Raw genomic sequence first — 14531 nt, 5'->3', positions numbered from 1 at the left:
ACCGAATGCCAATCGAAATCGCTAATCGTGTTCACACACTCTTCCTTTTTAATTCGAATTGATTTGAATTTTCTAATTCGCACTAACCAATTCGCCTTAGAAATCCGTTTTTGTTGATACGAATTTTAAAAAGTTAACGACGTTCGGACAGTAAAGCGAATTACGTGTGAACGCATCATAAGAAAAGTCAAAATTTGGAGTTTGAGAAAGTAAATTTTGGTTGTTTGAAGTAAAGTCGAAATTTTGAGTTTGGGAAAAGTTGGTTTGAGCATGATTAATATTATACCCCAGTCCCACTAGGCCACGATCTCACCACGATCTGTGGAAAAAATGCAAATTTTGATGGTCGTAGTACGATCGTGTAGATCGCAGGAAAGTCGTGATGAGCGTGGCTAACTTTGAACATAGTATTTTTGGTAATTTACCTTTTGCTTAAATGGAAATTATTTTTTAAAACTAAATAAAACGATATATGAAAAATCTTCCATGTCTGCTTTTGTTTTATCAAAATCACTCACGTGTACGTTATAATGTCATTTTTTAAAGTTTGAAGTAAAGTCGAAATTTTGAGTTTGAGAAAAGTCGAAATTTTGCGTTTGCGAAAAGTCGAAATTCCGAGTTTAAAAAAAAAAATCCAAATTTTGAATTTTTACTTAGTCGGAATTCAAAAATTTGAGAAAATAAAAAATTCTAGATTAAGTCGAAATTTTAAAATTTGGAATGTCAAAATTTCGACTTTGAAAAATATTTCATTACAAATTTTATGTTTATTATGTGTCTAATACGCTTTCGTAAAAAAGACTTTGAAAAAACAAGGGTTCATGCTTTTTATTAGATACATATACTATTGGGAGTAAAAAACTAGCGAATTGATCTTTTGATAATAAAAAAAATGTTTGGACTTTAACGGTGCTTTTTTGTGGACTTTAGCGGAACTTGTTATTGTGGACTTTAACGGCGTTTTCTTGTGGACTTTAGCGGAGGTAATTTTGTGGACTTTAGCGGAAAGTTTGTGGACTTTAGTGGCGTTGTGGACTTAAGCGAAAAATAGTTGTGGACTTAAGCGGTGTTGTGGACTTTAGAGGAATTGTGAACTTTAACGGTGCCACAAAGGCGTATTTGGAGTATGACATGTAACAAGTTTTTCTTATAATTTACAGGGTATATCGGTGGAGGATATTATATGCACTCCGAAGGTCCAGCACGTCCAATTTGTCTTCCCTCTCAGCCAAATTTCTTAAAAACGTCTGGAGGAAGTGGAGCTTTTGTGTACGGGACAGAATTTCAATCAGGTTTCTTTGGGCCTAAATCTGCATACCAGGATGTTCCTTGTGCTGTTTGTGAAGTCCATGCAGGTTCTAAAACAATAATGATTCCTGGAAGATATAAGTGCTATCCTGGTTGGAAGAGAGAATATTATGGAAACCTAGCTGCCGGTTATGCAAAAAACAACAACCATGCGTCGGCATACATATGCATTGATCTGAAACCGGATTACATTCATGGTGGCAATGGTGGGAGTAAAAAAGCTAATTTTCTCCATGAAGTTGTTGTGAGGTGTGGTTCTTTACCCTGTCCGCCTTATCACGAAGGGTATCCACTTCCTTGCGTTGTATGTTCCAAATGATCATTGAGCAATAATAAAATGTATTTTAAAAGACATATGTTTCCTTTGGTTTACGTACAAATATTGTATTTAGAAACACAAAGCAAAAAGGGTGAGACACAAGTTAATAAAACTAAAAACAACTTCTCATATACAGTATAATACAATATAATATCGATGATAACGGTATTGCCGAATATTACAGCATAGACATGTGAGAGAAAAAATAAAATAAGAAAACATCACTAACCCAAGAGAGTAACATACAGTTTTCAACAAGAGACTGTTATTCAACCATTATTTCCAACTCAAATCATCAACAACTATAAACATGAAGATAAATCAAAGCAAGATAACCACTGGCGACGAGAACTCAAAGAAGGTCATCCCTTAATTTTTATAAATATCATTATAGCATAAGGATAGATGCGAGATATCACCGTTTTATCAGATTCCGGACGACAATGTAAATTGGCAAGGAAAGGGTTGCTACTTCCCTAAATCACCTTGGTCAAAAGAAAAAAGGAAAAAAAAACTAAATTATCACTGGCATTGTCAGGAAATATTATAACGAGTTCTTTAATGGTTGTAAGATACATGCGAGGTCAAACATTAAAAGGTTTTCTTAAAACAGACATATACATGCAAGGCTCCGTGTTGAAGGCCGTACTTTAACCTATAATGGTTTAATTTTTAAATTGTTATTTGGATGGAGAGTTGTCTCATTGGCACTCACACCACATCTTCCTATATCTAAGAAATGGATTATAACCGGATAATTGTTAAACGGATGATGCTAACATAGCAGGATATCCTTTTTGTAGATTCAGATTGTTTCACTTCGTACAATTTTCACCTCCACGATATTTACAAAGTTTCATGTAAAAATTAGATACTAGTACAAAAATGTAATTAAAGTGAACCTATCCATGATCATGCATAATTTTAAAAAAAAAGTGTTAAATGATTTATATTTACTTGTAAAGCGCAAATATTTAATGTGAGCCAAAACTAGAAGTAAAGTTTCTACTTATAATAACTATCAAGGAGTTACTATTTGATGATATAAGCTAAAATGTTTTGATAGTAAGTTACGAAGTGTCCAGCAGAGAATATTTGATATGAGCCGAAACGTTTTGAATTTAAGGTTTTTACTTATTGTCCAGTAAAAAAACATTTGATATGATAAAATTAAGAATGGAAATGGGGAATGTATCAAAGAGGCAACAACGTTAACCCGACCATAGAAAAAACAACAGCGGAAGGTCACCAACAAATCTTCAATTTAACGAGAAATTCCCGCAACCGGAGGTGTCCTTCAGCTGGCTCCTAAACAAATATATACTAGTTCAGTGATAATGAACGCCATACTAATTTCCAAATTGTACACAAGAAACTAAAATTAAAATAATACAAGACTAACAAAGATCAGAGGCTCCTGACTTGGGACAGGCGCAAAAATATGGCGGGGTTAAACATGTTTATGAGATCTCAACCCTCCCCCGTTACCCCTAGCCAATGTAGAAAAGTAAACTCATAACAATACGTACATTTAAAATTCAATTCAAGAGAAGTCCGAGCCTGATGTCAGAAGATGTAACCAAAGAATGAGCCGAGACGTTTTGATTTAAAGGTGGTGTTCACTTATTGTCAAGTAGAAAACATTTGATATAAGCTGCAACGTTTTGATTATAATTAAGGTGTTTATTTATTGTCCAGTAGAAAATATTTGATATGAGCCGAAACGTTTGAGTGTATGGTATAACTGAGTGTAAAGCAGACAAACTTGGATATGAGCACACAGGTCCGTGTAACACTTATCAATTCAAAGTTTTAAAAAGTTTTGAAATTTTAGATTTTTGGAATTTTGATCAAAGTTTTAAAATATTAAAATTTCAAATTGTGTTAAAGTTTTGAAATTTTGAAATTTTAACCAAATTATCAAAATATCAAAATTCTAAATATCGTTTATAAATTTGATATTTAAGAAACTTGATCAAACTTTTAAAATACTAAACCTAACGTGCAATTTTGATTATTTCACTTTTTGAAAGTTTAATTTTTTAAATGTTTGCTTAAAATATCAAAAATATAAAGGGGCTACAAGAGGGGTACCTGTAATCACTGATGTAAACACGGCTCTGATAAGAACTATTAGTTAGTTATAAATAAATATCATGACATATATCAAATCATGTTTCTTATTTATTTGTCTTTGATCATGAGTTTAGAGAGAAAATAAAACAACAGCCACAGACTTAACTATATGAATTCCATTTTTGCTTTATCATGCACATTGGTCTTTTGATGTTGTCCCTAGAAAATTAAGTCAGCTTTCACTGAATTTATACATTGATATAGAATACCAAAATATTGTCAAAAAATTATTAAAATTGCATTTTCAGATTATGAACACCAAGAAAGCATGAATTGCATCCTTTGTTCTATAGCTTTTTCGACCTTCAGTGGTTCCAAAACCCTTAAAACAAAGATTCATTTCTGCAGAGGATGATGATTAATTCTAGTTAAATGGTATATAATCACTTGACTATACATGTAAAAGAAAAGAGGGACTAAAGATACCAAAGGGACAGTCAAACTCGTAAATCTAAAACAAACTGACAACGCCATGGCTAAAAATGAAAAGACAAACAGAAGAACAATAGTACACATGACACAACATAGAAAACTAAAGAATAAACAACACAAATCCCACCAAAAACTAGGGGATGTAACATTTATAATAAACAAATTATTTCAAAATTGTATGTTTTTTCGAATATCATAATAGTTGTGAAAATGAATAATCTGTCCTCTTAGTTTACAAAAATAAATACCCGATCAAAAACAACTGTATGCCTAAAACTGAAAATGGCACTCAACCCAACATCTGTTTAAAACATTTTCTGGTATACCTAAATTTCAACTTCAAGCAACTAAAATAACTTAACAAGAGTGCACACACTGAAATGTCCTGCCTTCTTTACTAATCATTGATTTTATTTTGATAGTCCTAAATATAATAAAATTGAGTATGGAAATGGGGAATGTGTCAAAGAGACAACAACCCAACCATAGAAAAAACAACAGCAGAAGGTCACCAACAGGTCTTCAATGTAGCAAGACATTTCTGCACCCGAATGCGTCCTTTTTACAGCTGGTCCCTGAACAAAAATATACTAGTTTTGATACAAAGCTTTATTACAACTGTCACATAAAGTTAACAGTAACCAAGAAAACTAAACATTGACCAATGAACCATGAAAATGAGGTCAAGGTCAGATGACACCTGCCATCACCAGAGAAAACACTCATCAAAAAAACTTTGGAGTCTCACAACCTGGTCATTCTTGTGTCAATCCGAAATAGACAGGATACACTTAGCTGCTTCTAAAACTGATGAAAAGCTACAACTCTATCTAGTAACTGAGAAGTGCTACAATAGTTATAAATAAGCAGCACATAAACAGTAACAAGAAAGGCTGTTAACCCTGTTAAATTTTAGACAGCAGCAATTTCAATATTTAAACTTATAGAATTGATGAAAAAAATAGAAACTACATGAGACAAAACAGAAAACTGAACTTCCAGACCAGTACATCCTGCCCTTACCATGAAATTCCATTCTCTCACAGATTTCCTCCCTCTCCAAATTCCACTCACAATCATATACCCTCACCCTCTCAATCATTTTATTTTTCTCCCTCCCTTCCTCGCCTTTTCATCTATTCGTAACACCCTTAACCACCTACCACCTACCACCTATACCCCTCTGTTCTGCTTCGTGTTAAGTCCCTATGAGAAAATTGGGTTAGTAGATGAATACAATATTATATGATGTATCAGATATGGAAGAACTTAAATTTTAGAAATAAGATGGAAACTTAGAACTTGATATCAAACATAAAATATGATCCTGAGCCACTTTTAGAAATGTAGTCTTATTTTCTACACATAATGGTTATCATAACATTCGTACAAAAGATTAACAGCCAAAGTTGCAGAAAGCCAAATTGTGTAATGTAAATTTTAAAAATAGAATGCTACCTTGATTGATAAACATTATGAATGCCAAAAGTGTATATTTAACTCTCAATTTAAGTGTTTTGGGTGTGTTGAAAAAAAGTACATGAAAAATGCCAATTGTTATAAAAATCCAAATAGTTCAAAACACATAAAGCAAAAAGCCAAATGAAAAATGCCAAAGTTTAAAAATGCCAAATGGTTTTATAAAAACCTGTCTGCTTGTACTAGCCAGCTGGCCTGTGGGTTAGCTGGACTTTAAGGTGCTAGTTCACCAAGACAAATGCCCACAGTTAGTTCACTTATCTTTTCCTTTTGGAGTACCAGTTTTTAAGTCTTTGATTTGACTTGGGGGCTTAACATTTTTACTAAATAAAAAAATAAATAAAAAATAAACAAGTCTCTTGTACAAGTAAAATATTCACTTTGTCCCCCATTCCCAAAATGGATTGATAAAATAAAATAAAATACCCTTTTCCCCTTAAACGCATGTTGCAGAGCTTTCACATGCTGAAAAGTAAAACATCCCCTATTTGGAAAATACATTCCCAATTAGAATTTGATAAAATCAAATAAAATACCCAGTCCCTTTTCAAACAATAAGATATTCCCAATTAAAATTTAGATAAAACAGTAAAATATTTCCAATTTAAATTTCGATAAAAACAGTAAAATGTCCCCAATAAAATTTGATAAAAACAAATAAAATACCCATTTCCCATAAAAGCATGTTAAAGAGCTTCACATGCAGACTGAGCCCCCTCACTCTCAGTTTGTTCTAGTAAAAACAGTAAAATACCTCCAATTAAAATTTGATAAAAAGAAATAAAATACCCTTTTTTCCCATAAAAGCATGTTACAGAGCTTCACATGCAGACTGAGCCCCCTCACTCTCAGTTTGTTCTAGTAAAAACAGTAAAATACCCCCCCCCCCCAATTAAAATTTGATAAAAAGAAATAAAATACCCTTTTTTCCCATAAAAGCATGTTACAGAGCCTCACATGCAGACTGAGCCCCCTCACTCTCAGTTTGTTCCAGTAAAAACAGTAAAATACCCCCCCCCCCCCAATTAAAATTTGATAAAAAGAAATAAAATACCCTTTTTTCCCATAAAAGCATGTTACAGAGCCTCACATGCAGACTGAGCCCCCTCACTCTCAGTTTGTTCTAGTAAAAACAGTAAAATACCCCCCCCCCCCCCCAATTAAAATTTGATAAAAACAAATAAAATACCCTTTTTTCCCATAAAAGCATGCATGCAGACTGAGCCCCCTCACTCTCAGTTTGTTCTAGTAAAAACAGTAAAATACCCCCCTCCCCCAATTAAAATTTGATAAAAACAAATAAAATACCCTTTTTTCCCCATAAAAGCATGTTACAGAGCTTCACATGCAGACTGAGCCCCCTCACTCTCAGTTTGTTCTAGTAAAAACAGTAAAATACCCCCAATTTAAAATTTGGATAAAAACAGTAAAATGTCCCCAATAAAATTTGATAAAAACAAATAAAATACCCACTTACCATAAAAGCATGTTACAGAGCTTCACATGCAGACTGAGCCCCCTCACTCTCAGTTTGTTCTAGTAAAAACAGTAAAATACCCCCAATTAAAATTTGATAAAACAAATAAAATACCCTTTTTCCCATAAAAGCATGTTACAGAGCTTCACATGCAGACTGAGCCCCTCACTCTCAGTTTGTACCAGTAAAAACAGTAAAATACCCCCAATTTAAAATTTGGATAAAAACAGTAAAATGTCCCCAATAAAATTTGATAAAAACAAATAAAATACCCACTTACCATAAAAGCATGTTACAGAGCTTCACATGCAGACTGAGCCCCCTCACTCTCAGTTTGTTCTAGTAAAAACAGTAAAATACCCCCAATTAAAATTTGATAAAAACAAATAAAATACCCTTTTTTCCCCATAAAAGCATGTTACAGAGCTTCACATGCAGACTGAGCCCCCTCACTCTCAGTTTGTACCAGCAAAAACAGAAAAATACCCCCAATTTAAAATTTGGATCAAAACAGTAAAATGTCCCCAATAAAATTTGATAAAAAAAATAAAATACCCACTTCCCATAAAAGCATGTTACAGAGCTTCACATGCAGACTGAGCCCCCTCACTCTCAGTTTGTTCTAGTAAAAACAGTAAAATACCCCCAATTAAAATTTGATAAAAACAAATAAAATACCCTTTTTTCCCATAAAAGCATGTTACAGAGCTTCACATGCAGACTGAGCCCCCTCACTCTCAGTTTGTACCAGTAAAATACCCCCAATTAAAATTTGGATAAAAACAGTAAAATGTCCCCAATAAAATTTGATAAAAACAAATAAAATACCCATTTCCCATAAAAGCATGTTACAGAGCTTCACATGCAGACTGAGCCCCCTCACTCTCAGTTTGTATCGTAAAAACATGTTACAGAGCTTCACATGCAGACTGAGCCCCCTCACTCTCAGTTTGTACCATAAAAGCAAATATGTTTTGACTGAGCCTCCTCACTCTCAGTCGAACTGAGCCTCCTCACTCTCAGTTTGTATCAGTAAGAATGGATACTTGATACGTATGGTAGGGGACGTTACTATACCCAGAGCAGAGGTATAGTATCTGTGAACCCTAAACACAGATGGCGACTTAACTTCCCATACGTGTACACAAGTATCTAATGCTAACTGATACATAATGTTGTCATGTTTTTCATTTTCAGTCACTGAAAATAATTTTTAAATGTAACAACTAAAAGAATAACAAAATCCTTGAATCCAAGTTGCCTGTGTTAAGAAGTGAAATATCTTTTCTATACAAGATATCTAGTTTTGATATCCTTGATGGTTTTTGTAAGGATTGAATAAGATGTTGCATTCCAGTAAACACAGTACAGTGTGACAGCAACTCAACTAAAGAGTAAAACCAGAAAGATATGACTTGGATGGTGAATTGCCTCATTGACACTCATACCCGACACATATTCTTATATCTATTTAATAATGAAGTTTTTTATATGGTAAGCTGTTTTACTATTTATTCGAATTTCAAAATATCTCATATAATATATAAGATATCTTATTTATTATATACGATATCGCATATAACAAATAAGATATCTTATATATTATATACGATATCTCATATAATAAATAAGATATCTCATATAGCAAATATGATATCTTATATAATATGTTTTTCTAAGATATCTTATATGATATAGAAGATATTAGATATCTTATACAGTTTATAAGATATCCTATATAGTATATAAGATATAGTATGTACTTTATCTCCTAGTTTATTAGATATCTTATAAATATATTTTATATAAGATATCTTATAAATTAAATATGATATTTCATTATCTATATGAGGTATCTCATAAACTATATAGGATAGCACATGAACTATATAAGATATCTAATGAATTATGTAAAATATCTAATGAACTATATAAGATATCTTTTTAACTATTTGAGATAACTTATAACTATATAAAATATCTTATAAAGTTAATGAGATATCTTATGAAGTTAAAGAGATATCTAATAAAGTTAACGAGATATCTATAATATCTCAAATGCTTTTCTTTATAAGATATCTTATAAATTATAGAAGATATCTTTTATAATATAGAAGATATCATAGATATCTTATAAATTGTATAAGATATCTATATATATATTTTAAGATATCTTATGTAAAGATATCTTATAAAGTATATAAGATATCTTATATGAAATATGTTTATATAGTAATCTCTCTTTCGCTTTGAATCCATGATACACTATATATGTATACATTATCTTTGATCATTGGCATTTATTTTAAGGATAGTTGTCTCATTGGCAATTTTACCATATATCATTTTTTTTAATATGACTGAGAGATAAATGTAGTTTTCTGTGTGAATAACTAGTGCATTGAGTTGTACGTTCAGACTAAAAATAAACTTGTTAATTTCAAGAATTAGTATATAAGAATTTATTTCGTAATAAGTTTCAAGAAAGAAAAAATAATTTACCGGTATGTTGTTTTTGTATATTTAAGATGCAAAACATTTTCATAATTCATTTAAATGAGCAAAAATTCTTCAATTCATACTCAGAATTTACTGTCTTAAACAAATTCTACTGAAATCTTAAGAAGGCAGTACAAGTTCTTCAAGTCTTTAAACATGTTAAATGCATACACATGTTGCCACAGCCTGCCTTGTAAGTCTTCATATGAAAAATACCACATTTGGGTCATACAAATGTTAGTCCAGATAACAACCATGTAGTCTTTGAATTATTTGATAATTGTCTCATTTCTGTTTAGGCTTCACTTCTAATACAACTGACTTTATTCAATGATGACGTGCTGACAACTCCTCTTCAAACATAATAGCTTGTTCTGAACTTCTCTCAACATACTGAAAAGTAAAAATAACATTAATAATTCCAAAAGTATTCTTGACCTATAATGGTTTACATTAATAAATTGTGATTTGGATTGATAGTGATTTCATCTGCAACATTGTGTCAATCAAAATTTTATGCAGTGAGAGTCAACAAAGCACAATTTGACCCAACATTATTTGGATGGTTTAATAAGCCATTCATATGACAAAGGAGTTGGTCCGGTAAGAGCCCTTTTTGGCCCAAAAATATAGCAGTTTTACAAAATTGTTAAAATGTAAACTTTTAGTTATTTATTGGATAGTAGAATGGTTATGCCACAAAAAAATTGGCTGTTTTTGGCAATACAATGCACATATATTGAGAACTAGCACCATTAAGTCATGCTAAATTACTGAAATCATCAAAATTCAAGCATTTTAGTTAAATTTTAGACAGTTTCCGTGTAAAACGAAAGTGGCCGCATTCGTGTTCATCCAAAATATTAAAATGGAAGTTGTAATTGATGATAATACATAACATATATAAAGATTGAGGATGAACATGGATGCGGCCACTTTCATTTTTGACAAAAACCATCTGAAAAGTGACATTTTTCGGATATTTGGTAGTTTTTTCATATTTTAGCTTGAATCGGGTTGTTTTTTTCTGACTAAATGAGTTAAAATCTTTCACAAAAAATAATTGAATCAAATGAAATAGACACTTAAGTGTTTAAAAAGTTGTCAAAATCATTCGTCAGATGGAACTGAAATTTGAGGCCAAAATTGGTCATTACCGTACCTACTCCTTTAGTTTGATTAATTTTGAATTGTTAAATTTTTATAAAAAGATGTGGTTATGATTGCCAATGAGAAAACTCTCAACAATAGACCAACTGACCAGAAATTAACAACTGTAGTATAAGTCACAGTATGGCCTTCAACAATAAGCAAAGCTCATACCACATGGTCAGCTATAAAAAGCTCCAAAATGTCCATTGTAAAATAATTCAAATGAGAAAACTAATGCCCTAATAAAAGTACAAAATTAAAGAACCTTAGTGAGCACGCTCACATACCCCACGTCCCCACATTGTCATTGGAGAAATTAAATAAGTGTAAGGAAAAAAAATTGTATAAGAAAAATATTGAATAATAATTTCCTGTCAATATGCACATCTAGGTAGTATGTCCTTATTATCTACAAAATTTCATGGAATTCTGTTGTGTGGTTTCAGAGGAGTTGAGATGACAAACTGTTGCAGAAGTACCTTAAAGCAAATAAGTTCAAACTACAAAGGGGTGTAACTCCTAGAAAAAAAATTGAATCGCAATTTCCCATCGATATGTACAACTACATAGTGTGTCCTTATTATCTGAAAAGGTTTTGTGAAATTCTGTTGTGTGGTTTGAGAGGAGTTGCGATGACAAACTGTTGCAGTAGTACATTAAAGTAATTAAGTTCAAAGGGGCGTAACTCCTAGAAAAAAAATTGAATCGCAATTTCCTGTCGATATGCACAACTAAATAGTATGTCCTTATTATCTGAAAAGCTTTCGTGAAATTCTGTTGAGCAGTTTGAGAGGAGTTGCGATGACAAACTGTTGCAGTAGTACATTAAAGTAAATAAGTTCAAAGGGGCGCAACTCCAAGAAAAAAATTGAATCACAATTTCCCGTCGAAATGCGTATGTCCTTATTATCTGAAAAGGTTTTGTGAAATTCTGTTGAGCGGTTGGAGAGGAGTTGCGATGACAAACTGTTGCAGTAGTATATTAAAGTAAACAAGTTCAAAGGGGCGTAACTCCTAGAAAAAAAATTGAAACGCAATTTCACGTCGATATGCACAACTATATAGTATGTCCTTATTATCTGAAAAGGTTTCGTGAAATTCTGTTGTGTGGTTTGAGAGGAGTTGCGATGACAAACTGTTGCAGTAGTACATTAAAGTAATTAAGTTCAAAGGGGCGTAACTCCTAGAAAAAAAATTGAATCGCAATTTCCTGTCGATATGCACAACTAAATAGTATGTCCTTATTATCTGAAAAGGTTTCGTGAAATTCTGTTGAGCAGTTTGAGAGGAGTTGCGATGACAAACTGTTGCAGTAGTACATTAAAGTAAATAAGTTCAAAGGAGCACAACTCTTAGAAAAAAATTGAATCACAATTTCCCGTCGATATGTGTATGTCCTTATTATCTGAAAAGGTTTTGTGAAATTCTGTTGAGCGGTTGGAGAGGAGTTGCGGTGACAAACTGTTGCAGTAGTAAATTAAAGTAAACAAGTTCAAAGGGGCGTAACTCCTAGAAAAAAAATTGAAACGCAATTTCACGTCGATATGCACAACTATATAGTATGTCCTAATTATCTGAAAAGGTTTCGTGAAATTCTGTTGAGCGGTTTGAGAGGAGTTGCGATGACAAACTGTTGCAGTAGTACATTAAAGTAAACAAGTTCAAAGGGGCGTAACTCCTAGAAAAAAAATTGAAACGCAATTTCTCGTCGATATGCACAACTACATAGTATGTCCTTATTATCTGAAAAGGTTTCGTGAAATTCTGTTGAGCGGTTTGAGAGTAGTTGCGATGACAAGAAACAGGACTGACAGACGGACGGACGGGTCAAAAACATTATACCCTCTGCAACTCGTTGCGTGGGGTATAATAAGGAACATAAACTGTTATCACAGAGATATGTCTCGCCTTTTGTAATTTTGATAATGCAAATGTTGAAATTAAAATAGCAATACTTAAACATGTAAGTTATGCAAATATTGAAAGTCGATGAACAATGACTGAAGGTACATGGCTAAACAATCTCAATGGAAAGAGATGTGCCACTGCTAATACAACTGCATACCAATTACCATTGTCTCTGACATTATAAGTCGTTCCCTTTAAACAAACCTAAACACAAACATTAACTTGTAAACTATGTAAAAGTTTCACAAGAGTGCACACGCTGAAATGTCTCGCCTTCTTTATTTATCATTGATATTATGATGAAAGTACACCTTTCAATCATTCCATACAACAAACATAGTAGATCTATTGCATAAAGTATGAGAAAAACAGACCAAAACACAAAAACTTAACTATAACCACTGAACCATGAAAATGAGGTCAAGGTCAGATGACACCTGCCAGTTTGAAATGTACACCTTACAGTCCTTCCATACACGGAATATACTAGCCCTGTTGCTTATAGTATCTAAGGTATCAACATGACCACCAAAATTTAACCTTGTTCACTGATCCATCAAATGAGGTCGAGGTCAAGTGAAAACTGTCTGACTAACATGCATGAGGACCTTGCAAGGTACGCACATACCAAATATAATTATCCTAATACTAATAAGAGAGAATTCAACATTACAAAAAATCTTAACTTTTTTTTCAAGTGGTCACTGGACCATGAAAATGAGGTCAAGGACATTGGACATGTGACTGACGGAAACTCTGTAACATGAGGCATCTATATACATGTACAAAGTATGAAACATCCAGGACTTCCACCTTCTAAACTATAAAGCTTTAAAAAAAGTTAGCTAATGCCGCCACCACCAGATCACTATCCCTATGTCAAGCTTTCTGCAACAAAGGTTCCAGGCTCAACAAAAACTAAGTCCATTTATAAATAATGTTTGGAAAAACGAAAAATTTCCTTCTAGATGCTAGTATTTGATTACTAGTATAAACAAGCTTCTGTCCAAGTTTGGTAGACATCCAGGATATTTTAAGAAAGTTATTTAAATTTAAAAAATTTAACCACAGAGTTATTAGTGTCCATAATGTTAACTTGCAGAAAAGTTATAAGTAAATTACTTTTTTTTTTACATTTAAGTTGTCAAAATTTCATTAGCTTTGACCACAGAGTGAATATTTGTGGACAAGGCTGATGACACAATGTAGGAACACTATGTCTACCTTTTGCGTAAAAAGTCACAGGCCTGGACAAAAGATTATTACATTGCAATCAGAATAGTAGGTATGCGATGTGCCAGATAAATGAAGACAGGTTAAATCCCTGTCCTGTGCATTGGAAGTCATTTTCATATCGTTCAATTTTTAAGATATCCTATCAATTCAAAATATATGTTGTATATTAATGCGATATCTTATTTAATTTGAAAATCCCCGTGTTGTGGGAAATACCTAGTTGATTATATAGGTAACCACTGAAGCATTGTAGTTGTTATGTGTGGCGTCATAACATTTTCATATTGACCATCAATATATGAATTAAAAGAAACATAGCGTCAGTTTTATTGATTTATATAATTTTTAAGTCGAGACAACAAACAGAATGCAAAACCTACCTTGTATGAGGTACAAATGTCCTGTATAAATAAAACTCTGGAACCCTTAGGGCCTTGTGGTACTACATCATGTACATTCTTAGTCTGGTTCAATATCTGCAATAAAAACATAATAACTGTTGCTGCTAAAAGTTAAATTTGTTTATACACTTAACTGAGATAAATTATGTAATTTGTCTAACAGAATGATTGTTTTTATTGTGCT

The 14531-nt window shown here is 32.5% G+C and overlaps 1 protein-coding gene and 1 long non-coding RNA gene across 2 annotated transcripts; one reads left to right on the top strand and one right to left on the bottom strand.

The window, feature by feature from the left end:
* Positions 1-382: 382 nt before the first annotated feature.
* Positions 383-1627, top strand: LOC134697990 (uncharacterized). The gene is made up of 2 exons (XM_063560276.1): positions 383-416; positions 1161-1627. The coding sequence occupies exons 1-2, from the start codon at positions 383-385 to the stop codon at positions 1625-1627; spliced, it is 501 nt and encodes a 166-aa protein (XP_063416346.1).
* An 8021-nt stretch (positions 1628-9648) lies between these two features.
* LOC134695988 (uncharacterized) lies at positions 9649-14376 on the bottom strand. Its single transcript, XR_010102876.1, has 2 exons — positions 14327-14376; positions 9649-10043 (listed from the first exon to the last, which is right to left on the bottom strand). It is a non-coding gene; the product is annotated as an uncharacterized LOC134695988 (long non-coding RNA).
* Positions 14377-14531: the final 155 nt, after the last annotated feature.

The sequence above is a fragment of the Mytilus trossulus genome, chromosome 14 (genome assembly GCF_036588685.1).
Source record: "Mytilus trossulus isolate FHL-02 chromosome 14, PNRI_Mtr1.1.1.hap1, whole genome shotgun sequence".
NCBI classification, from domain to species: Eukaryota; Metazoa; Mollusca; class Bivalvia; order Mytilida; family Mytilidae; genus Mytilus; species Mytilus trossulus.
This window is presented reverse-complemented; position numbering and strand designations above follow the sequence as displayed.

Coding starts and splice junctions, on each gene's coding strand:
- LOC134697990 (XM_063560276.1), top strand. CDS start 383: ATGAGCGTGGCTAACTTTGAACATAGTATTTTTG. Junction 417..1,160: donor CTTTGAACATAGTATTTTTG/GTAATTTACCTT, acceptor TATAATTTACAG/GGTATATCGGTGGAGGATAT.